Here is a 26,650-nt window from a genome sequence, read left to right on the forward strand (position 1 = left end):
ACATAACAACATGTGTGCTGGATCTTATAAAAAGTCACCTATGATATTCGACATTGGTTTAGTTACATCTATGTAACTAAGGCCTTGTCTACACAAAGGTACTATGTCAATTGGTACACATTTTCACACATTTGCATCAACATTAAATTGTTTTCACTTTTCTGTGCCAGTTTGCATGTATTCTCATCTATTGGGTGTCCCTTTGCTGAAAATGCTCATTACACAAAGCAGATGGCTGACCACACATGTAATAATGAGCATTTCTGCAGATTTCAGTGAATACACCAATAAAAAACAGCAAACCCTTTTCCTACTGACTTTAAGGAGCGCTTTGAGGTTGCAAAAAGCCCAAAGTCCTGAAAATCATGTGTGGCCAACCGCATTCTATTTGTATAAAATGAGCAGTATTTTAAACATGTAGAGAAGCCCTAAGTACTGTCTCCTAGTCTAACCTCCACCCCACCCTGCCTGCTTTAAGAGCCAATGACAGGATCAGGCAAAGGAGGTCCATTTTGCTTTCATTCCACCAACAAGTGAGGCTGTGACAAGGAGAGAGGGGTCCAGCTTCTGATTCTCATAACTTTACTTGCTGGTGGGAAGAGCATGAAAATGTCACCCTCATTGTGCCCTGATCAGAAACTAAATAATAAATAAATAATAAATAAAGTTTTTATTTCTATCCCGCTCCTTCCTGCGATCAGGGCGGCTTACAACAAAAGTTAAAACATCCATACATAAAACATTAAAATACAGTGTATCAAAAGCCATCTTACAACAATAAAAATAACAGGCGAAAAAGCCCCATAGCCCAACCTCTTGGCCACGGAAGAGGAGGGAGGCCCACAGGATTTTTATTCGGGGAATGCCTGTTGGAACAGGAAGGTTTTCAGGTCCTTCCTGAATTGGGCCAGGGTGGTAGTCGAGCGGAGCTCAGTGGGCAGTGTATTCCAAAGGGTTGGGGCAGCAGTGGAAAATGTCCTCCGTGTAGTGGAGGATAATCTCGCCCCAGGCACCTTCAGTAATTGCTGCCCAGACGTTCTGAGGGTGCGAGGCGGAATGTACAGGGAGAGGCGGTCCTTTAGGTATCCTGGGCCCAAGCCATTTAGGGCTTTATAGGTAATTACCAACACCTTATACTGAGCCCGGAAGCGAATGGGCAGCCAATGGAGATCTTTAAGTACCGGTGTTATATGGCTGGTCCTGGAAACGCCAGTGACCAGCTGGGCTGCCATGTTCTGCACCATTTGCAGCTTCCGAGTTTGGTATAAGGGTTGCCCCATGTAGAGTACATTGCAGAAATCCAGTCTCGAGGTTACCAGAGCATGTACAACAGTTTCTAGGTCCCTCTGGGCCAGGTATGGGCGCAGCTGGCGAATAAGCCGAAGCAGATGACAGGTGCTCTTGACCGTCGCATTCACCTGAGCAGTCAGGTGAAGCGACGAGTCAAGAAGCACCCCCAGACTGCGCACGGAGTCCTTCACAGGGAGCGTGACCCCGTTCAGGACAGGTGGAACCACCGCCATTCCTGGACCAGGGGAGCCTATCACTAGTACCTCCATTTTCTCTGGATTCAACTTGAGTCGGTTTTCCCTCATGCAGCCCATTACTGACTCTAGACAGGCCACGAGAGGAGAGACCCCATCCCCGGTCACTGCATCAGTCGGAGACATAGAGAAAATGATTTGGGTGTCATCAGCGTACTGATAACCCCGCGCCCCATGTCTCCGGATGATCTCTCCCAGCGGTTTCATGTAAATGTTAAATAGCATGGGAGACAGAATGGCTCCTTGAGGGACCCCTGTTTTAAGGGCCCGCTCATCGGAGCACACGTTTCCCAGCTGCACCATCTGGGACCTCCCAGAGAGGTAGGACCGGAACCACTGGAGCACAGTGCCCCCGATTCCCACCTCTGCCAGGCGTCCCAGAAGGATACCATGGTCTATGGTATCGAAAGCCGCTGTCCAAGAGCACCAACAGGGACACGCTACCCCTGTCGATGCCCAGACGGAGATCATCGACCAAGGCGACCATGGCCGTCTCAACCCCATAACCCGCCTGGAAGCCAGTTTGAAATGGATCCAGATAATCCGTTTCATCCAAGACCGCCTGAAGCTGGATTGCAACCGCCCTCTCGATCACCTTTCCCAAAAATGGTAGCAGCGAAACAGGCCGATAATTATTATGAACCAGGGGGTCGAGGGAGGGCTTTTTTAGAATAGGTTTTACTATGGCCAATTTCAATTGTGATGGAAATTGCCCATCCCTCAAAGATGTATTAACTATCCAGTGTAACAAGGTAGTTACCGCCGGTCCCCCCTGGGCCGCTAACCACGAGGGACAGGACCTCAGATGCCAGCCACAGATGCTGGTGAAATGTCAGGAATAAACTCTTCTAGAACATGGCCACATAGTCTGAAAAACCCACAAAAAATTATAAATGGACCTCCTTTGCTTAATCCAGCTGCTGGCTGTTAGGAGGGGGGTGGGGGGTGTTTACATAGTTTTATAATAAGACTATGTAGTTTTACTAAATACAAAGCAGTGATTTGTGAAAATGCAGATTTGTAATTCTAGATTAGAACTACTGAATGCCTGCCATTATTCCCATAATAGCCAAGGAGATGCTTATGAGAAGCCCACAAATGTAATGAGAATTCACCCTGTATGCATTCTCCAGCAAATGGTTCTGGGAAGTATACCTTTTCTTATACTGAAGGTAATATATAGCCAACATGTTTAGTAGGCACCCATTGACAAACTTATTCTCCATGAATTTTCTAATCCCCATTTGAAGCTGTTCAAGTTGGGAGGCACAACTATGGCTAGAATCCTACTCCTCAGTCTCAACTAAAGTCAAACCACTCGGCCGCAGAAGAAAACAAAGGCAATAGCACCTTCATATAGCCTCTTGCGTGTAGTCTTACTTGTTCGCAGTTCCATATTCTGGCCATCTGGAGAGGTCCATGTAGCTTTTTTTTTTTTTTTTAGTAGCACTTGGTGTACAGGCTGAGGGAATGCTTGTGAGCTGTTGTCCTCGCTGGTGTCACTTACCCTGAGAGAGCATTGAAAAACGATGTCTGCCTTAGTCCAATTGTCCCACATAACCTAACAGAATGGTAACTGAAGAAACAAGCAATCTAGAAGTGATCCAATGAACTTTCTGTTCCAACTTGCTCGTGGTTTTATTTTTACAAGTTTAATCCTAAAGTGTTTCAGACCTGGGGTGTTTTATGACAAAATATTGCTTCTAGCAGCACCTGGGGATATTTTGGGTGGAGATTTTAGGGGAGGGCTGGAAAAATGAAAAATGGGGATACCTAGGAGCTTTGTGGGCTCAGAAGAAACTCAGAGCTGCAAAAAAAGTGGTTGGTGCTGTTTGGGGGTTCATATTCTCTACCCTTGTCCTAGATTGAATCCTATGTCCCTGCACCCCATCCACCTTGCATCATATTATAAGCACTGTGCAGCATTTTGTCTATATCCAGGCAACAAGGTTTTGTTTTAAGTCTCTTTGATTTTTGGGTGGTAAAGAATCTGTGAACTGAGTTACAGTCCTCAGCATGGGTTTGTTTGGGGGTAGAAACAAAAATTTTGGAGAGAAAAATATCCAGGTAGACATTAGTTATTTAAAGGAAAAGGTGGCAACTCCACTAGTTGGAAACTTTAGTCCATTTATGCTGATGTCATTATCAACAAGAGGAAAATATAGGGTCCATTCCAGCTAGTCTGGTTCACAGACGTCTATACACTAAGAGCCTTGTTTCAGAAGGCCTCACAAAGCATCTCTTGAAGAGGCAAACAAGTTGGTCTTTGTAAATAAAAGTTCATGCATTTGCTTGATGAAGTCACTTTCCAAAAACTGTGCTGAATGATACCCTTTTTTGAATGAATAGGCATGATGGTGCGGGGAAAACCAGGGGGAAGCTAATTAACTGCATTAAGTTTCACTTTTTTCCAATAAAGTAGGATCTTGCTCAAAATAGGGATCTCTTGCTCAAAAGAAAAGTCCTTTGGACTCCTCTTGAGATGACGTATATAAAGAATCTCTCCTTCCTGGACTACAGAAAGCTAATAATTTCTTTTAATGCCTTATATATTTTGTGACTGAAAGTACTAAAAATGATGAATGACTCAAGAAGCTCCTTATTACAAATTGCTCTAGGATCCTGGGGTGTGAGTGACAAAGTCTGAGTAGGTAGTTCTCTGGAGAGAAGGCGAAGAGGAAGTGATGATTATAAAAACGTGAAGGAAATCAGAGTTTTGAACAGAGACTCCCATCTGTATCCTGACAGAATGAAGATAAGGTGGCAGCACAGCCAATGGTGCTTTCCTAGAATACAATCTGCATTTTGACACTCTCTGTTTAAGCACTGCCCATCTGTATGTTATTCAGCCAGAGCCTCTGGGGAGAAAGAGGAGCTACAGGCACAGAAAAGAGAGAGAGGGAGGAAGCAAAGGCACTCCTTTAATAAGGTCTGGCTTTAAAACAGCCTGAGAAGTGCCACATCTGGAAGCGGAAACTTAAAATAACTGAGGCACCACTAAACCAGAAGGGGGGCCACTGATTAAAGCAGAAGTAAACACAGGGACGAAAAGAGCAGCAAGATCATCGGTGGATGTGAGGGGAGGAGATGGCATTGATCTTGGCCTGGCCCCTGGTTTTTCCTATCTTCTTCCTGGGATATTTCTCCTTAAACTCTGCTTCGACCGAGGGCAATGTTTTTCATTTTGACATTGAAGGGAGCTCAGCAGTCAGTAGCCAAGAGGACACACTTCTCAGAGAGCAGCAGCAGTCTGTAGCTTTTGGAAGTTGGCCGCACTTTGCTGAGGTATGGTAACTCATCTCTCTGTTGACCTTCCTCCTCCTTTGTGTTTTTGATGTTGTTGTTGTAATGGCACTGTATGGCAAAAGCTAAACCGGATGTTTTAGGACAGGAGTGTGGAACCTTGCAGCTTTGGGGTCATTTTGATTAAGGCTAGAATTGAGGGAGGGGGGTGCTGTGGGCTATTCTTTCCAAAACAGACATTTCTCAATCCCTGCTTTGAATAAACAACAGAAATATAAAGTCATGTCAGCTTGCTTGTATTTCATTCAGATACAGCCAAAGAGGGCCTGTCCAGAGAGCCCTATTTCAACTGGATACATTTATCAATTTACTTTTAATTGTCTATAATTATTTTACTGGCATGATAAAAACCTTTCAGTTTCCAGCTACAATTTCAGAGGAGCTTCAATTTGGAGTTTTGTGGAAGCAGGGCCATGAAAGAAGAAAGAGAAAGAGAGTGTGTGTGTACAAAGTCTGTAACATAATTTTAGTGCTTTTTGGTTGTCATGAAGAACCTTCCATTCATAGAATCATACAGCTAGAAGAGACCACAAAGGCCATCTAGTCCAATCCCCTGCCATGCAGGAAAACACAACCTTTTGTTTTCCTGTGCAATCATAGTAACAAGTTTCTTCATAGAGCTACATCTATCAGAAGCCAGTAACACTGAAAATTATTGTCCTGCTTATTATTGTAATGTAAGAAAGATGTCCTATGCTTATTAAAAAGACTGTGGTACTGGGCCTGTGGCATTTCTGGTTTCTCAGTACAATCAGACTTTGCTTCAGATCAATACTGAATAAAACAGTTCTGCATGATTGTCTCCACCTGTAATCCCTTAAAGAGATGAGAGCCCTAGTTGCATATATGGTTACATCATAGAAATGAGATCCCTGGTTACAATTTCACTTCCATAGGAAAGTGAGCATACTGAACATGTAAGGAGGTGTATGTGGAGAGTTGAACACTGTGTGGATATGAATTAAGAGCAGGAGCTCTGACTGGACAGACCAATCCATCTAGGGTCTATGATTTTAAATATGGGTGTGAAATCCCACTGCTAGAAAGCATACTGTGTAAAGTAGCCTATTGAATCCATGAGATGTATATGCCACTGATAATGTTCAGAATTCAAGCCTGTAATTCCTGCATTAAAATTTACTGAAAACACACATGCAGCCTAGTTATATGTTCATTTTCTTGTAAGTAGTTACCAAAGTGTTCAAGGAGCCATATCTCTCAATAACTGTGCATGGAGCTGGAGTGATGGAAAACAAGTTACTAAAGAACACCTGAACAAAAACAGAAAGCTTTACAAAATAATGAAAATTATTATTGTTAAAAAAAATATTAGGGGCATGCAGCCAAGCAATTTTTACTAGCAGTAGTAGGTAATTTTTTTCTTGGAATCTTGGATACTTGAGCTTGGTTGGTTTGGTTCAAATTGTTTGGCTTACAATTTGCGTATCAGTGAGAGAAAGAATGCAAGGTGAGGGGGGGAGAAAAGTAAGCATCTCTTATGTTAATGATGTAGTGTAGGAGGCAAATTAAAACATGGAAGGTCATGGGAACGGAAGGATATTGTGTCTTGGCACTAAACCTAGAAAATTAGCAGAGATTCGCTTAGCAACATGACTATCACCAGAGTGACATACTCCACTTACTAGTGTTGCTACATTTAACAGATTGCTGTACAGCCACCTTTAAATTGAATTGTCAGACAACAAAACAGCCTTGATTTAAAGTTGAATGTTTTTTCAATCCAATAGTCAATTCAGGGTGATTTGAAGACAAATTTGACCATTCTATTGTTCTCCCTCCATTGGTGTTTCTTACTAATATGTCCCCATAGCTTGACTTCAGTGTTTAGACATGACCAACAAGAATTCTTGACTCTTGCATTTGTTGGGAAATGGTAAAACAGAAACATGAGCCACACCAGAGAATGCTGCACCTAAACTTTATTCATTTGTAATATCTAAATGGAGTGGGAGACAGCATGAGTAAAGTCCATTATAGGAGGTATAAATTTCCTGCTCATAAACTTGTTGGAATATATCACTAGAAAACAGGTTCCCCACCTACTGCTTTATTAATAAAGTGTTTGATTTACAAACCAGTTCTTTGCAGCATCATATAGTTCCAATGGGCTATTGTGAATTGGCCACTAGTGAACTCTTCAATGTGAATCAGAATCAAAATAAAACAGCTAAGTACACTAATGTGGGCTAGCCTGCAAGAGCAGATACAATTCATTCAAAAGTCAAGTAGAAATAAAACATGTGCTTGAATCTTTCCCATAATGAATAGGTCCAGCACTTAGCTGCCCTGGATTGTGACCAAGGTAGGAGTGAAAACAGCATGAGAACAGGTCACCTTGGCCCTCACAAAATGACAATGACGGTTGAATAAGATTAACTTGGGATTTCTGTCTCTGTACATTTTTATACTCTGATAGGTTTCTACCAGAAATATTTGGTTTTCTTTAAAAGTGCAGTTTGAGCCCTGCAAGCACATCTTCTACCATCCCTCATATTAATTCAAGAAGTATTTTCAATATTGTAGCCTAGCTAGAGCTAAATCTGGGTCATCTTTGTACACATTTACAGAAACTTTATACCACAGGCAAGCCCTTTATTTCACAGGAAAGAAGGAATTTAGCATTTTTAGTAACTCTGAATTTCCACAGAAAAAAATACAGAGGCACACTTAATTCTCTCATTACAGTGAATAGGAGTATAAGGCTGGTCAGTTATCATAGTTTACTTCTTACTGAAATATCTGAGTCCTGCAGCTTATTATAGCATTATTTCAAAGCCTTACAATATACAGTCTGCCTGCCCCAACTGTGGGCTTGCCATCCATGAATCTGAGGATCCACAAGTGGCCCTGCCCCATTCACCATGCCATGACGGTCACAAGCACAGTACACCACCATTAAAACCAATAGGACTTGAGGTCTCGTGGTTTTTGGCATATGCAGGGGGATCTAGAACAGAATCCCCACAGATAAGAAGGGCCAACTGTAGACCACCTTTGAGTAGACTGGCTTTTAAAATAGAAAATTTCTGAGTTATAGTTGCAGTATGTCTTGGAAAAGATCCAACATGGTATAGTGGTTTGATGTTCGACTAGGATATTGGGAGATCAGGGTTTGAATCCCAATCTGGCCATGAAAACTCACTGAGAGAACCAAACCAAACTCTCTCAGCCTCAGAGGAAGGCAGTGGCAAACAACCTCTGAACGAATCTTGCCAAGAAAACTCCTTAGGACCACCATAAATGAGAAACAACTCCACTCAACATTAGGTCATTAAGGGCTGTTCAACAGTGGAACACATTCCTTCGAAGTATAGTGGAGTCTCCCTCCTTGGAGGTCTTTAAACAGAGAAGCTGGATGGTCATCTGTCAGGTATGCTTTGATTGAGAGTTTGCATGGCAAGGGCTTGGACTGGATGGCCCTTGGAGTCTATTCCAACTTTATGATTCTATATACCAAACATCAGATAGCCTACTTAACAGTTTCCAAGCTATGTGGCATTTGAAGATACAGCACAGCAATATGCAGTTGGCAGGCCACATGTCCTCTCAAAGAATTCCTTTGGCATTCTTGTCTTATCACTCTTGACTTCAAACTAGTTCCTTAGCCCTGTTTACTGGTTTAGTTCTGACTTGCTATTTTGTCCGAAGTCAAAGCTTTGTTCCTCAGCTCTGAATTTTGGTCACCAGCTATTGGAATGGAGGGACTGACATCTGGCTCATGGATAATCTTGGTAAATCTCTGTATACACTCACTTCTGTTACTGAATTTGAAAGCATATCACAACACTTCAGTGGACCATGGTAACAGGAAGAACAGAATCCATTCCCAGGTTTAAAGTAAGAATATGTTTTAAATTAGAATCATGCTCCCTGAATTATAATTCTCCTTTAAGACAAGCTACATACTCTCCACATGACCCATTTTAACTGGGAAAATACTTTATTTTGTTGCCATTACACCATTAAGGATACACAATACAGCTTGATTATTCATCCTACAGGGTAGCCACAGACACGTTCCAAAATTAAAGCAAAAGATCTGAGAATGGAGGAAGGAAGGATTTTTGTGGTCTGTGTCTTGTAGATATCATCCATTTACCTAGTGATTTCCCTGTTCTTTCATTGCTAAATAATTCAGAAAGTAACAGGATTCACTTGCAGCCTGCTAGACATGTTTTAGGCCCATATAAGGATGATATTTCTATCTGCTACTATTTTACTGAAGTAATGCAATGAAGAGGCCTTAATGTAAACTGCAGCACTGAAATGCTTGTATCCCTCAAGCTGGCCATTTCTGCTACACCAGGGGTGGCAATTTCAACATATCCAGGGGCCAGTCCCCTTTGGAATATACACAACCAAAATTTGAGGTCTCAAATTTGGCACCACACTACTGACATTTAACCATGGTGGCTACTGGATCTTCTTGTATAACACAGTCTTTCCACGCTTCATTGTGTACTTGTATCTTTTGGTTGTATGCCAAACCTGACATCTGTTTTACCCCTCCATTTGTCTTACTGGTTTCCTTTGGCATTCTTATCAGCCTTAATTTTTAACTATTTCCTTGGTCTTGTGTCTTGGCTTAGTTCTGACTTGCCCTTTTGTTCTATGTCAAAGCTTTGTTCCTCAGCTCTGATCTTGACGCCCCAACGGTGGGGGGGGGGGGGGGGTGTTATACCTGGCACCTGGATTATCTTGAATTAGAAACCTGCACTACATCCCTTATGCTCTGCTGCTCTTATGGACTCTGGACAAATTTTAGTAACAGTTGGTATTGTCATATCAGCTTGAAGCCAGATCTAAGGAGAAAATTCTTTGCAGTCCAAGACTGCTGTCAGATGTTGGCATTGTGGGCTCCTTCCCCATGCTGTCATCCCAAGTATGTGTTTGCCAAATCCTGACCTCACTTGTCCTCCTTGCTGTCTTTTCCTTTTCAATGAGCAAGTGATCCAGGAGAGAAACTACAGCCACCACTCATACTGCCTTCTCCCTTTCGGCAGTTGTGTGGATTGAAGGGAAGAAGAAAGGGAAACCAAATGGGGAACAGAGAAAGCAGCAAAGATATGGACCAGTACCTGGGAATACCACTTTTGGGTGGTATTTCCACACAACCTACAGAATCCCCCAGTGAGCATGGCTGGTCCAAAATGGACCCGTAACCAGGAATACCACATTTGGGGGGGCACAACCCACAAAACCTCCCAGTGAGCATGGCTGGTCCAAAAATTAATTTTACTAGGCTCTGATATAGAACCACTCAGGCGATCTTGCCCAAAGGCCTCTCTGTTCACCGAATTGAGGGTGGGGGTGGAAGAGAAGTTGCAATTTGTTAAAAGAAATGTACATAAAATCAACTGTTCATTTGTATGCCATCATTTATTTTTCACCTTCATTTTATCCAATCTGCCCAATGTTTGGCAGGCATGATACCCTGAGAGAGTATTGCAATGTCTGTAAATGTCATACCATCTGAATGAAAAACACGAAAATTACTGGAAAAGAGGATGGGTCTCCAGTGAAATCAGTTGATAGCAAAGGTGAAACCTTTGAAGATAAAACAAAGAAGAGCAATTATGAAGATAAATTAAAGGAATATGGCAAATAGGAAACAAGTATTTTCTCCCCTCCGTTGCATACCTCTGCACCCAACTGATTAGCTGCTCTCAATGAAGCTGTTCAAGCAAATAAAAATGAAAAGAAAATGTGAGAAGTATTTCCCTTTATATGAAGCAAGCTATTTTATGGACCTTCTAAAAAAACATGAGCAAGGCTGACCATAATACACTCCTTGATTTAATTCTTAGTCCAAATATTGACTTGGGGCTCTCAGTCTTCTGAACAGTCATAGTCCGTTAGTCATACTCAGCAGTGCCAGATTTTATAAAGGCTGGTTTCATGAGAACCGCATAATCATTTCACAGAATGTTCCAAGATGGACTGCAACATCTGAAAAACCACTGGGATAATATAGCATTATAAGGGAGAGGGCATATTGAAAACATGCACAGGCTGTTACGGCTTTTAGTAATGTTGGGTTAAAGCCACACAAGACTTTTTTCCTATAAATTTGTCAAGTGTCAGTAACCCATCTTGAAAGCATAATTAATTTGAAACATTTAATATGGCATTCTAAAATTTATATTTATATATACTACTGTCAGCTAGGACATGTTGTTCTTTGGTTCTGTTGGAAATATGAGCCAGATAAAAGAAGTGAAAGGTTAAGGAACATACTCATAAAGGTCTTATTCAATGTGGTGATTATTAATTAAAGGTAAATAGTGATGTAAAAATAATGTAATGGTAGATTTCCTAAATATTACATCTTAAAGACATTAAAATTAGCTCTATATGGGATCAACCATTTGTAATGGTGTATCTTGTTCATTGAACTGCTCCAATGTCAATATTTACAGAATTCTTGTTGGTGAGAGATAGAGTGTGACAGAAAGATTTGATATATTATACAGAAACACATTATTACATCCTCATTTGAGAGCATGCCACTGCTGCAAGGCTGAGATTGGTGCCTCCAAGTATATCATCCCAAATCCTGCCTGTTATGACTTAATTGTTGACAACATCCTGAAGTAAGATATAAACAGGGAATTGTACCAAAGGTTGAGAGATGAATGTTGAAAACACCTTGTCAAGATTGAAATGCCAGTCAGGATGAAAAGACAACTCAGGAGGCATAGTCAAAATCAGAATTAAAAAACAATCACATTTACTTAGGCCTGGTACAGATTGGCGCAAAGCGCCGGCCTGGGACTAATTTTAGGGCTCGGGAGAGCTGAACGTCCACACACTCCCAAGCCCTACCATGCCATAATGGCTTGCCCCCATCCACATGAGGACTGCCATGATGACGTACGTGCAGCGCAGCATCCAAATGGTGCCACGCTGCACAGACATCAACAGTGTGCACAAGGAAACCAATGGTGCTGCATGCACACCCTAAGAAGAACCCACCAGGAGCAGGTTCTTTTTAGGGCTTCCAGAGGCTGTGCCGTTTGGTTGCTACAGCCTCCATCGGGGGCAAAAAGGGGTGGCGTCTTGCCATCCCTTTCCCCCTGTCTATATCCCCTCCTTAGTTAGTAATTTTATTTACCCCACCTTTCTCCCAACAAAATACTGACTCAGTGGTTAAGATGCTGACTCTGATGATTGTAAGGTCAGCAGGTCGGCAGTTTGAGACCCAAGTGCTGCGTGACAGACTGAGCTCCCATCACTAGTCCCAGCTTTTGCCAACCTAGCAGTTCAGAAGCATGTAAAAGTGCAAGTAGATAAATAGGTACCACTTTGTTGGGAAGGTAACAGCATACCATTCAGCCATGCTGGCCACATGATCACAGAGTCGTCTTTGACAATGCTGGCTCTTTGTCTTAGTAGCAGAGATGAGCACCCGTCCTACTGTCGGACATGATTTGACAACCTTATCAAAGGGGAAACCTTCACCTTCATCTTTTTACCAAAAGATACAGAACACACCAATAGCCAGCAAGAACATTTTGTTCAAATAACACTCAACTAGAACAGGAGCCCTCTGATACTCCTTCCTGTCCAGAGGATCCAATGGGAAGTTTAGCTGGGCAGAACCAGTCTAGGGCCTCAGAATAATACGATGCTGCAAACTGCACTTTTGTGGGTGCCATGCAGGGCAACTCCTTGTGAATTCAAAGGCTTCTAATAGGTTCTTGACATTATCATGGGAAAGCATAACTAGCCCCATGTTGAAATGACAATTGATAAGTAGTCTATGGGGCAAAACAGACCACCAAAAAAGGTGGATTAGGGTGGCCCCAGAGCTACTTGCCCTGGAGCCATGGCAAACAGATGTGTGCAGCCCTAATCCTCCTTGCTGCCATGATCTTGGACGTGCTCTGAAAAGAAGCTATTTTTACTGCTTCTTTTACGAGTGGCTTTTCCAAGTTGGGGCAGTTTCCAGGCAGATTCCTCACAACTTCAGGGTGTGTGTCATGTGATTGCCATGCCGCCAAGGTGCTCCGAAGCAGGCTAATTTTGCCTGTCTGTTTTGCCCCTATGTTACTGCAGTTGCAGAGTTGTCTCATGGAGGGCAGCAGTGAAGCATTATTGGCAGTAAGCACCCTGAGGGCAAAAGTGCAAGAGAAAACCACTATTTCCTCTCCCCCCCCCAACATTTAGGAGGTTTTGGCCTGTCTGTACCAGGCCTTAGATTAGGAACAGTATCTCAGCAAGTCTTAATATGTGTAATGAAACTTCCTGTGCATTTTACTTGGTTTTTACATATTTCAGGCCTCTCTTTTTTTCAAAAACTTAAATTAGCAAAAAAAACAAAAAAAAAATAGTATTCTGTGTGGGGGGAAAATGTTGTGTCTACAAAAAATACCATTCTTTGCACAAATGAATTTTTTTTAAAAAAAAAAAAACTAACTGTGCAAAACCTCTCATAAACTTAATAACTGGGAAGAAAACATTGTGTGTGTGTGTGTGATTTTATTTTATTTTTTCTTATGTGCAAGAGGAAAATTAACAAAGATTCCCTTTCTTAGCCAAAGTAAAGTTGTTGTTGGTTTTTAATGACTGGTTAAGGGGACATTTTCAAGGGAAAGTGAGCAGAATGAATATAAAGTAGATTACTTTTAATACCTGACAAAGTCTGCCTGCTGCAGACAAAATGTCTTAACAATACAAAGAAATCTGGAAATGCCCTATTTCTGTCCTAATTACCTAGTTCAGTTTTTAAATTCTAGTGAGTCATAAAATTATGCAGGTAACATGTTGCTTGTTTGTGTTACATCTGAATGTCTACATCTCAATGATTACTATAGAATTCCTATTTCCATTAATTAGTAGCATCAGGTTTTTTTCTTATTCTGAGAAACTATTTTGTACAGAGTCTGTACTATTATATTTTGAATATCAGACTACAGATGCTTGAAACTGTAACTCAGGATTCACATTGTAGTTTTAATGGAAGTCAGCTGCCCAAGTACAAGCTGCCAGGGTGAAACTTCTTAAATCATGGGAAAATGGGGGGGGGGGGATGAATTACTCAGCTAAAAAGGATGACCTAATCATCTTTGTCATTTGTTATAATCACAATTTCAGAAAGACACCATAACAAAGACTGGGAATCTAGAGGCAATACAAATAATTGTTTAATTGTAACTAATACTTCCAAAGTAATCCTAAGAATTAGGGCACATGAAAGGGCTCTTTCACTGAAAGGTGTACAATACCAGCATTACATGACCTAAAAGTAAAATGTTTACAATTAAATGTGCTAATCCTTAATGCTAATTAAAACATAGAAATTATTATCTCTTGTCATCTCTTCTTTTTGAAAATTGCACAACCATCTGAACAGCATATACCAAATGCTTCCTTTGTTGACAACAGGTCTATATAGCCAATAGGGTAAATGTTTATCTGGAAAATCCTAAGTATCTCTCCTACAAACTGCTATATTGAGATTATACTTGGCCTGATTCTTCTCCCAGTCTTCTCGGGCTTTGGTAATATTTTCTCTTAAGACCTTTTTCCCCCTTCAAGTCAGCCATCAAAGGTTGTTATGACATTGCAGAATTAATGTAATTTGACATGGCTTTAACTGTCATAGCCCCATTGTATGAAATCATAGATTTGTAGTTTGTTTTGACACCAGAGCTCTCTGACAGAGAAGGCTAAATATGTCACAAAGCTATGAATCCCAGAATTCCATAGCACTGAGCCATGGCAGTTAAAGCGGCATCAAACTGCTTTAATTCTGCTTTTGCTGCCAAAGATCACATAATGAAGATGGTGATGTCACATTGATGCATAGCCAATCAGTTTAGCCATAGAGCAAATGCTAAATTAGAGTAAATGTGATATAAGTGATCTTACCGAACCAGAAAGATAAGGACAAATGATGTCTACACTTCTACTCTGTCTAACCTGATCATGTGAAAGCTAAAAGCGGGGTGAGAATGCAAACCCACCCCAAGTTCACATGGGGACTTCAGATTTTGTTCAGATAAATATATCCCCTTCCTGACAAATGAAGGATGCTTGAGGACAGACATATACATAAATCTTTGTTGTGGTCATTCACTGTTGCTGCTTCACTGGTAAAATCAAACTACTGCTTTTGCTGTGGGGAAAAAGTAACACAGGACTTATGATGTTCTTCTCACAGCTTAATTTAATAGAGGAAATACCAGGTTAAAGAGCTCAAACATTATTTAAGTATTATAGCTCAGGCTAGAAACATAAGAGATAATCAACCAGCTATCAACATAGATAGTAAAGTGCTTTTCCTTCAAATATAATGGGGGTAGGGGAAGCAGCCAAGGAGTATTCTATGCATTTCATTGCCGTTATTAACCATATGTGTGGCAGAAATGCAAACGCTGGAGCTTTTCCCACTATCAGAATGCTCTGTTCCCTTATACTGTACATTTTTTTCCTATCAAAGTAGAAAAAATGCATCTTTGCTTATTAACCACAACCTGAAAGTTGTACATTGTTGAACACAAGCTGTGAGGTCCAGGGAGGCTTCTTCTCTGTGTCCTGTTTGGAGGCCTAAATTCTCAGAAGTAGGCTCTTCAAATCCTTCAAAGATGCTGGCTTTTATCGTTCTCACATTCCTTTCCTGTCCAAGGCCACAGGCCAAGTGCTTTAGCCTTTCCAGACACACCATACAAAACTTGGAGTAGATTCTCCAAACCAAGCCCAGGATATTTCAACAAATCTGGCCTGCATCAAGGAATGGGTCTTCCACAAACATTACTCTCTGCCACTCTGAGTTTTAGACATTAGAGGTGCAATGGGTATTATATTATGACAAAACCAGAGGAAAGTAGGGAAGGAAAAGGCTTGGAAGAAGAAGGCCTGCCTACAGAGCAGTTAAAATTGGAGGTAAGGAGAAAGGGAACTAAGAGTAAGGGAAGCCAGGAGTGACAGAAAAGATATAAACAAGCAAAAGGTTTTGGGGACTGAAGTCTGAGAGGCTGGAGCAACAGGGAAGTGAGCCGTAAAACTGGAGTATATGGGGATGGGAGCACAAGGAAGAAGGCTAAGGACCTAAATTCCATAAACAAATTTGAAATTAGGTACATTTCTGCTTACAGGCAATGATGGCTTGCTGTATCCCATGTCACTGAATCTAAGGCTCCTGCCATGGCTCCCTTCTGTGGATTCCTGGGATTGGTAGTTTGTTGTGTCACCAGAGCTCTCTGGAAATTTTTCACACAGACACAGGATGGGGACAGGATCACTTCCCAGTCCTTCCACCAAAAGGTGGAAGAGGCAACAAGGGGATCAGCTATTTTAGAGCTGATCCTAACCAACAAGGATGACTTGGTTAATGGGGTGCAAGTGGTGGGATCCTTAGGTGGAAGTGACCATGTTCTCCTGGAGTTTGTTATACAATGGAGAGGAGAAGCCAGACATAGTCAAACACGCATTCTAGACTTTAGGAGAGCGGATTTCAGTAAACTTAGAGAAGTATTGAGGGTGATCCCATGGTCAGAAATACTAAAAGAGAAAGGAGTTCAGACCAGATGGGAGTTTCTCAAAAGAGAGATACTGAAGGCACAATTTCAAACAGTTCCAGTGAGAAAGAAAAATGGGAGGTGTCTCAAGAAACCAGGATGGATGACTAAGGAACTTTCAACCGAGCTAAGTTTGAAACGGAACATGTATAAGAAATGGAAAAAAGGGGAAATCACGAAAAAGGAATTCAAAGAAATAGCAGGCATGTGCAGGGGTAAAGTCAGAAAAGCTAAAGCGCAGAATGAACTCAGGCTTGCTAGAGAGGTTAAGAACAACAAAAAGGGCTTTTTTGGATATGTCCGCAGCAAAAGGAAGAAGAAGGAAACAATAGGGCCACTGCGTGGCGAAGAGGGCAAAATGCTAACAGAAGACAGAGAAAAGGCAGAATTACTCAACACCTTCTTTGCCTCAGTCTTCTCAGAAAAGGCAAAGGGTGCTCAACCTGAAGATAATGGAGCAGAGGACAGAACAGGGGAATTTCAGCACAGAATAAGTAAAGAGATAGTAGAGGAATACCTTGTTAATCTAAATGAATATAAGTCTCCAGGACCAGATGAACTACATCCAAGAGTATTAAAAGAACTGGCAAATGTAATATCGAAGCCATTGGCAATAATCTTTGAGAACTCCTGGAGAACAGGAGAAGTCCCAGCAGACTGGAGGAGGGCAAACATTGTCCCCATCTTCAAAAAGGGGAAAAAAGAGGATCCCAACAATTATCGTCCAGTTAGTCTGACATCAATACCAGGAAAGATTCTGGAGCAGATCATTAAACAGAGAGTCTGTGAACATCTAGAAAGCAATGCCATAATCACAATAAGTCAACGTGGATTTCAGAGAAACAAGTCATGCCAGACAAATCTGATCTCTTTCTTTGATAAAATGACCAGCTTGGTAGATGAAGGGAATGCTGTGGATATAGTATATCTTGACTTCAGTAAGGCCTTTGACAAGGTTTCCCATGATATTCTTGCAAACAAGCTTGTAAAATGTGGGCTAGACAAAGTAACTGTTAAATGGATCTGTAATTGGTTGACTGGCCGAACCCAAAGGGTGCTCAACAATGGCTCTTTTTCCTCCTGGAGGGAAGTGACCAGTGGGGTCCCACAGGGCTCTGTCCTGGGCCCAGTGTTATTCAACATCTTTATCAATGACCTGGATGACAGAATTGGGAGCACACTTATCAAATTTGCAGATGACACCAAATTAGGAGGAATAGTTAATACTCCAGAGGACAGGACCAACATTCAAAATGATCTGAATAGACTAGAAAGCTGGGCCAAAGCTAACAAAATGAAATTCAACACAGAGAAATGTAAGGTACTGCACTTAGGGCAGAAAAATGAAAATGCACAGATATAGGATGGGAGACACATTGCTGAATGAAAGTACATGTGAAAGAGATCTAGGAGTCCAAGTAGACCATAAGTTGAACATGAGTCAACAGTGTGATGCGGCAGCTAAAAAGGCCAATGCAATTCTAGGCTGCATCAATAAAAGTATAGTGTCTAGATCAAGAGAAGTAATTGTGCCACTGTATTCTGCTCTGGTCAGGCCCCACCTGGAATATTGTGTCCATTTCTGGGCACCACAATTCAAAAAGGACATTGAGAAACTGGAGCGTGTCCAGAGGAGGGCGACTAAAATGGTGAAAGGTCTGGAAACCTTGCCCTATGAGGAACGACTCAGGGAGCTGGGGATGTTTAGCCTGGAGAAGAGAAGGTTAAGAGGTGATATGATAGCCCTGTTTAAATATTTGAAAGGATGTCACATTGAGGAGGGAGCAAGCTTGTTTTCTGCTGCTCCAGAGAACAGGGCCCGGAACAATGGATGTAAGCTACAGGAAAAGAGATTCCACCTCAACATTAGGAAGAACTTCCTGACAGTAAGGGCTGTTCAACAGTGGAACAAACTCCCTCGGAGTGTAATGGAGTCTCCTTCCTTGGAGGTCTTTAAGCAGAGGCTAGATGGCCATCTGTTGGGGATGCTTTGATTTGGATTTCCTGCATGACAGGGGGTTGGACTGGATGGCCCTTGTGGTCTCTTCCAGCTCTATGATTCTATGATTCTATGATTCTTATCCTATCCTTGTCTATGACTGCTATGGTGTGAAAGGCTTTCAAATCATAGCACCGATCCCACCATTAACCTGTCATTAAAACGGCATTACATTAACGCGAACGTCCATTAATGCAAAATGACAGGATCTGCGCAACCTCATGTGAAAGCCTTTAGCACAATCACTATCATTTGTGCTTCCTGGCCAGGATAAGCCAGAATCCTGTCTGAAAGTCCTTCCCGTGATTGCACAGGAAGGATAGGAACATGACGGGACAGGGACGGGATGTCCCTCATCTGATAATCCCGTCTGAGAGCAAAAACTAAATAGCTCACAAAATTTATAAATCCCAGAATTCCATAGCATGGAGCCATAATAATTAAAGTGATGTCAAACTGCAGTATAGATGCAGCCTAAGATGGAAGATCACAGGGAATCTGCTCTAGGTCTTACTACAAACATTAAAGTTGCCATCCCTATCCCCAGAATAAGTGTAGGATATTGATTTGAGCCCTCAAGATTCACAATAGAACCAAGAGCAAATCAGCACCAGTACCCCCAACATGGAAGCAACTAGTTTCCCCTAGTTACAGCCATGTAATTTTATTCTATTGTATTCAGTATTAGAAATCTACCTGCCTTTTGCAAATGCTGTATCTATAAAATTGTGTTTTAGTTAAATACAAACAGCCTGGGCCATATTTTATATCAAACATGTCTAATAAACTGATGTGAGGGTAGGAAATTGTTTGTAGTTCACATTTCATTTCAATAGCATCTGGAATAAGAAGATAAAAAGGCAGATTTTTATACTCTATAACCTTTTTTTTAAAAAAAACCTAGAATAAAAAAGCATATCAGTAATATAAGTAAGAACACTTATCAGCAGTTTCAAACTTCCTATGTTTTAGAGGAATAGACAGCCTCATTACACAGTACAGATAAAGTTTTTAAATAATTACAAGCTCTGTAATTAAATAATTTTAGGCCAGAAGTGATTTACATCCTAGCAAGGCTGCAGACAGCAACAATTTTTTTTCCTTTGTGGGAAAAGAAAGCTTTTTCAGCGACAGCTTTGTTTGCCTCCCCCCACTGTATATGGAAAATATGAATGTGCACTTTTAAACAGAATGCCTATGAAATGTTTATACTGGAATCAGCCCCATCTGTAAATCAGACCCTGTTGCTGAGTGGTATTTTGTTTGGCATTTAGATTGGGAAAGGGGCAACCATGTGGAAACTTTGTACAGAAGCCCTGCTCTCATGTCCAATGTGGGTAGACTGAATGATGCTGAGGAGAGCAATAGGACTGTAGTGACAAGTCCTGGCTGCTATCCTTTATACGTGCAATCAGAGCCTGAAACGTTACTAGGCATGCTGCCTGAGATTCTGGGAGCTATACTCCAAAAAAGGTCATATTTACAAGTTCTGTATCCAGGAGCTCTTACTCACAAGATCTGTGAATGTAAGCAGATACATTGCAACAGGAATCCTTTTTGCTGCAGGACTTGAAGGTCCTTTAAATCTACACGATCAAAGCATTATGATTATGTTTCAACTGCCATGAGAATGTTTTATGGTGTCCTGGGATTTATAGTTTGTGGGGGAGCATTTAGTATTCTCAGCCAGAGAGCTCTAGTGCCTTTCCAAACAAAGCCCAGAGTTCTGTAGGATGCAACTATGGCAGTTAAAGTGGAATAAAAGTGCTATTATGTAGTATGAAAGGGCCTCAAATTTTTGCAAACAGAGCAATGTGCATACAACCTGGGCATACATGTAAACGCTGTGCAAAAGAGCCAACAAATGCTTGCGCATTTGAGGTGGGACCTGCTAGGGAGAGCATACTCTTCCCTTCCTATACCCACACTTATGGCATGAACGAGTTCAGGATCATTTTCCTTGTGGCAGGTCAACACTATCAGCATAAGAAAAGCTGTGCTGAATCAAGCTACAAGGCCCATTAAGTCAAGCATTTTGTTCACACAGCGGCCAACCAGATGCCTAGAGCAGCGGTTCTCAAAGTGTGGGGCAGGACTCCCGGGGAGGTGCGAGAGTTGCACAGGACTCGGAGGCACTGGTCACTCCTCCTCCTTCACTTTCCAAACGTTTTCTGTCCTGGAGGAGGAGGAGGAGGAGGAGGAGGAGGAGGAGAGCTATTTCCTTATAAAAACATCCTTATAAAATGTTCCTAATGGCATGGATGGCTCTGATGTCTACTACACTTTTGTCATTCTTGACTTGTCTGTCACCATTAGCATTGTTCTGCTTTCACAATTTCTTCTCCTGCTTGTTATATTGTTGGGGTATCCTTGTGGCACTTATTCATTCATACATCAGCACATACTCATTTTCAGCAAATACTGCTGAATTTGCCTTCATACCTAAAATACTAGCAGGTACAGCAATCCTAGGCAAGTGTACTCAGGAGTAAGCCCCACTGAGTTCGGTGGTATTTACTCCCAGGTAAATATTAAAGGAGTACGGTCTCATTTACACTACAGTTTTCAAAACTAGATTCAGTGCAATCTAGTGAAGGGTCCTGAGGAAAAATAGTAAGTACCAGTTGTTAATAATAAAATCCCTTGTAGAGGTGGATAAATATAGCTTTTCCAATGATGAGTCAACTGCAAACAATTCCATTTTCTCAGAAGAATAAGATTTTAAAAGTTGTGTGACACTCAAGCTCCTTTTATCAACAAGGAAAATATTAAATTCTGTTGAAGCAGGACTGAAAGTTTATCTATAAATAGTAAATCTAGAATGCCAAAAGAGAGCTGTGAGACAGGGAAGATGACTGAGTTCATGCTTCATCACACAGAGCTTTGGGTCTTCCTCTGGCTAATGGACCATAGCAACACACAAGTCAGATCACTGCCATGGATGGTTTAGCAACAAGCCATTGCATGATGGGCCAGTCTTTGGTGTTTGTTCTTTTACTAGATTTTTCCTTTCTTCAGAAGTCTTAAGGGGTTTCATTGCACTTAAAGTGATTGAGAATGTGGCCTCTCAAAGTAGAACAAATAAATTCAATTAAATATAATGGTCCTATCAAGTAAAGGGGCAAATAATTTTATAAAACCTCAAGAACATATAAAAACCACAGAAATAAACAAGCTGTTATTTAAAGGGGTGAAAGGCTTTGCAGAAGCACCAAGAGTACAAGGGCAGGGCAGGGGCAATTACCATATTAGAATGAATGACAAACTTTCTCTTGTAAAGGGACATGTTTATGATTGGCAAGAGCATGGCTTGAGATAATAATTATTATATATCTTTCAGTATTACATAACAACAACAGCCTTTTCACTAAGGGCAGAACATCAAACATATACAATCAAGAACAAAACAATAATATATATATATATATATATATATATAGAGAGAGAGAGAGAGAGAGAGAGAGTAACTTTTATTTTTCTGAGCCAAGCAACATATAATGAGTGACTGACAAATGCATCTAATTCTTTATGAATTGGATGATATCTCCCATTAATTTGGGACAGGGTATAGCATACGTACACATTTCATTTTTCTCACACAAGTTATCATTGCCTAGCATTTTCCCTTTTTTATTCTTTTGCCTATATTCTCCCTGTGAAATCCAAAATACAGTGTTCTCTCCAGTAACAAATATCATAATATTTACAGTTCTGAAAATCCTAGCCTTTGACTCAGAATAACACAATATTTACCTATGCAAAGGCAAGAATTTACCTCAGAGGTGGCTACTATGGGAATATTAGGAAAACAGATTATAAAATTACTTTCACCATGATAGTGTAGCATAAAAAGAAGCCTACAAGTTGCCTTTTTAATATCCTGAGCAGGGTTTTATTCATCTATATCCCAGTTTTGTCTTTATAGTGAGACTTAAAGTGGCTAACAACATGTTTAAAATCAATACAGATTAAAAGTTTACAAAAGTTTAAATAAAATATGAATATATATATATATATATATTAAACAATTGATAAAATTAAAAGCACGAAACATTTAAAACATTCAAATTTATTAAAAAGAGAACATACAAATGTTAAAAACAATACCAAACAGTACTAAAAGTCCACCCCAATGAGTTTGCAAAAGTCTGACAGTATGAACATTTTTCAACTTACTGGTGGAAGGAGAGCAAGAATGGAGCCACTCTGGCCTTCCTAGGGAGGGAGTTCCAGGCACTGAGAAGTCTCTTTGCCTTGTTTCCAACCCTTCTCAAGATGTAAGAGCACCAATGGGCTCATAAAGGATGATATGGTACTTCAAGTTTGGTACTTTGAATTTGCACTACTATAAGATGCTCTGCTTGAGGAAGCCTCTGAAGAGTGTTCAGAAACTGCAGCTGGACCAAAGAGCTGGGACAGGTTACAGAGACTACACACTGCCTCTGTTGAAAAAGTTCCACTGGCTGCCAGTTTGTTTCTAAGCACAATTCAAAGTGCTGATTATGATCTATAAAGCCTTATATGGCTCAGGTCCAGGCTATCTACCAAACCGCATCGACCTGTATGAGCCAGCCCTGGCTCTGAGATCATTGGGAGAGGCCTTCTCTCAGTACCACCACCATTGTAAGCAGAGTTGGTGGAGATGCAAAACAGGGCCTTCTTAATGGCTGCCCCGAGACTCTGGAACTCCCTTCCCAGGGAGGCCAGAATGGCTCACTCCTTGTTGCCCTTCCTCCAGGAGGCATGGGTGCTGTACAGGCCGGCGCTTTGCACCGGCTTGCACACATACTAGGATTACCTCGGGACGTCCTTTTCAGATAACCCACAACCCACAACGCCGCCATTACGACATCACGACCGCGCTGCCTCCAAATGGAGCACCACGGATGTGATGTCCTGGCACCACGGAAGGGCGCCTGTGGCGCCCTTTCCACAGCACCAGAAGGAGCTCCATTTTGGAGCTCCTTCCTGGGGTTTGTGTCGCTGGTGCAGCCTTTACACGGCTGTGCCAGCAACACAAAGGAGAAAGGGTCCGAGTGGCCCCTTTCTCCCTTTCCCCGCAGCCTGGAAAAGTGGTGGATCAGGGCCTCAGGGCTGCCGCTGTGGCAGCTGAGGCCCCAATCCATCGAGGAAAGGGGCGGGTACAGGCCGCCCCAATGGGGCGGTCTGTACACCGCCATTGGCACTTTTATTCAGACAGGCTTTTAAAACAGAAAGTTTTTAATGAATGTGCTGCAGGTGTTTACTGTTTTATAGTGTACTGATTTAAAGTGTTTAAAGTGCTTTTACTTTTTTTAAACCTGTCAGGGTTTTATCAACAGCACTTTGAACCCAGAAATTTTTCCCAGAAATGGACCCACAGCCAGTGGAGCTGTTGCAACAAGGAAGTTTGTGGATCCTCTGTAGACAGCCAGAAAAAGGAAGAGGGAGCAGAATCATGTGTGGTGGTCCCACTCTTCACTTTTGAGTGTTTATGTATCACTTCATGAGAGCCAATACATTTACATTTGGACAGCCAAGGCTCTTTATTTGTGTGAGCTGTTACACAAGATTAGGCTACACATATCAGACATCAGAGTTGGCTACACATGTCAGACATCAGATACCTTGGATGTACATTCTTCAATTCCTTTGCATAAAACCAATGTGAACATGTGGGGAATTGTAGCAGAGCAGTGGGTGCTATTCCAGTCCCTCTCCCATGCATGTTTGCATTGGGCTTACCTGGTTAAGTAATCCATTCCACATAGCACACTCAGAACTTAGTATGGTGGTATGGCAAACCTGAGGCTCTCCAGATGTTGCTGAAATGAAACTCCCATCAGCTTTAACTAGCATAGCCAGTGTTTCGGGTGGTGGGAGCTTCAGGCCAGGAACATCTGGAAAGCCAGCTGTTCCACATCTGTTTTCCAGGATTCCTGCATTTTTTTTTTTTCTGGCAAGGTCTGTGAGCTTTTAAAAGCCACCTGATATACAGGAATTCAACAATTTCGGGTTTTTTTTTTTCTTTTTGAGAAACCTGCAGTTCTTGTATTTCTACTTTCCTTCCAGCTTTTAGGGGTATAGAACTTTTGTTAAAGAAAAGATAGCAGCCACAATGCCATCTGACTTGTTTTTTCTTTCCTTGCCATTCATTTCAGTGATTCAGCAGCAGGACGTCACTGGGGAAACTTAATGTTTCTGTAAGCCTCCTGACACCATTATGGACAAAGTAATGCAGAAATCCGACCTCATTCTTAATTATAAATATGGATGGTCATTGCTGAGTCTGACAGGAAGAGATACAATTAAAGCTAACCTGTGGGAGAAGAAGGGGAGACATATACATTGTATGGGGACAAGCAGTCTGTAGGTTTGCAGCCATGGAATATGTGCAAGGCCAGCAGCAGCAATAGCAAAAGAGGGCACAAATTTCAATATACACTGTGTAGGTTTAGGTATAGCTATAGATACTGTACAGCACATGTCTGCCATATATTTATGTTTCTTTTTGGTTTGAGAACAAGAAAGGCAAAGGTTTTGAAAGTCAAGCTGCAAAATGAAAAATTAACAGACTGGTTAAGAATTGTTTTTACAACTTATAATCATAGAATCATAGAGCTGGAAGGGACCTCATGGGCCATTGAGACCAATGTTTCCTAAGTCATTAGTCAAATGTTTCTCCGCAGTCACTGAGTCTTTGTGTTTGTTTGTGAAATGCTGCACTATTAGACTTGATGTACTATATGGAATTTGAGGCAGCTGTTGTTTTGGGCAAAAGGTGGTGGAGTGTTGAAATGGCACAGTAGCAGTGAGAACACTAAGGCAGTGTGAAGTCGAAGGCTTTCACAGCTGGCATCCATAGTTTTTTGGTCCCCATGTAGACTTGTCCTCAGCTGCATAGTATGTGGTAAGTTCAGCAAAGGACCAAAGAGACCGTCTCATGGCCACAGGAGGTTACCACATACCATTCAGCTGCAGACAAGTCTACATAGGGACCACCAAACACAGTGTACAAACACAAATGAAGGAACACGAGAGACACTACAGACTGGGTCAGCCAGAAAAATCAACAGCAGCAGAACACATTATAAACCATCCTGGGCATAAATTGCTGTTTGAAAACACTTAAATTCTAGACCATGCCAACAATTATCAGGTCAGAATGCACAGGGAAACCATTGAAATCCATAAACACCTGGACAACTTCAACAGGAAAGAAGAAACCTTTAAAGTAAACAAATTGGCTACCAGTCCTGAAAAACCCCAAAATCAAGACCCAGCAAATGCAAATGAAAACCACCCAGGATGAGGGGGTTTTCCAGAAGGCAATGGACCATTAATTAATTTGTCACCCTGAGGTCTTGCCATTCAACAACAGAACATACACAGATTAACATGCAATATTGCTTCCTCTCAACCAACAGTATATATACCCCACTCTCTTCCATGTCAGCATTCTCTGAAGATGCCAGCCATAGCTAGTGGCTAAACATCAGGAATAAATCCTTCTAGAACACAATCTCGTAGCCCCAAAACCCCAGAAACAATTACTAAAGCAGTGCTTGCAACACAAGCAATTCATACCCTACAAGGGCTCTAACAGCACACTTCTTTTTTTTTTCTTTTTTTAACAAATTATATTTAATGTCATCTAGAGTATGAGAAGAATTTGGCACTTGTAACAACAGCCTTGGGTTGAAACATTTGCTGAATTGGACATTTGTTGAATCTGGCACCCATTTATAAATTCAGAGCAGAGATGAGGGACATTTCTCCCTCCAGATGTTATTGGTGTGTAATTTGCATCATCCCACTAGCGATCCTAACTAGGGATGATAAAAGTTGCAGTCCAACAGCCTCTGATGGGCCATGTGTTCCCCGCCCTTGACTGTGATAGATTTATATGATGGATAGATCATTACCATCTCACTAAAGGAAGAACCTCCAAATTGAAATATGGCAGCTCTCTCAGCCCCCTTGTCTTAAATCTCACCATGCAATCATTCTTTTGTGAGCTGGCTTGGTGTAGTGGTATAAGCATTGGACTATGACTCTCGAGACCAGGGTTTGAATCATCAATCCACTGGGTGACCTTGAGCATGCCACATTCACTTATCCTCAGAGAATGGTAATGGCAAAAGGCTCTGAAGAAACTTGCCAAGAAAACATCATGATGTCTTAGGGTCACCATACGTCAGAAACTAGTTGAAAGTGCACAACAACAACAACAATAATCAGGTCTTCAGATGATTTTCTATACCCTTTAACAACCTACAGCC

At 41.5% G+C, this 26,650-nt stretch overlaps 1 protein-coding gene across 1 annotated transcript in view; it reads left to right on the forward strand.

Annotated features, from left to right (window-relative positions):
• Window positions 1-4,409: 4,409 nt before the first annotated feature.
• Window positions 4,410-26,650, forward strand: part of LAMA4 (laminin subunit alpha 4) — a 141,370-nt gene continuing 119,129 nt past the window's right edge. Inside the window, exon 1 of the mRNA XM_042441753.1 lies at window positions 4,410-4,829. Coding sequence (XP_042297687.1) covers window positions 4,632-4,829 — 198 coding nt within the window. The 5' untranslated portion in view covers window positions 4,410-4,631. The remainder of the gene's footprint in view (window positions 4,830-26,650) is intronic.

The sequence above is a fragment of the Sceloporus undulatus genome, chromosome 1 (genome assembly GCF_019175285.1).
Source record: "Sceloporus undulatus isolate JIND9_A2432 ecotype Alabama chromosome 1, SceUnd_v1.1, whole genome shotgun sequence".
NCBI lineage: Eukaryota > Metazoa > Chordata > Lepidosauria > Squamata > Phrynosomatidae > Sceloporus > Sceloporus undulatus.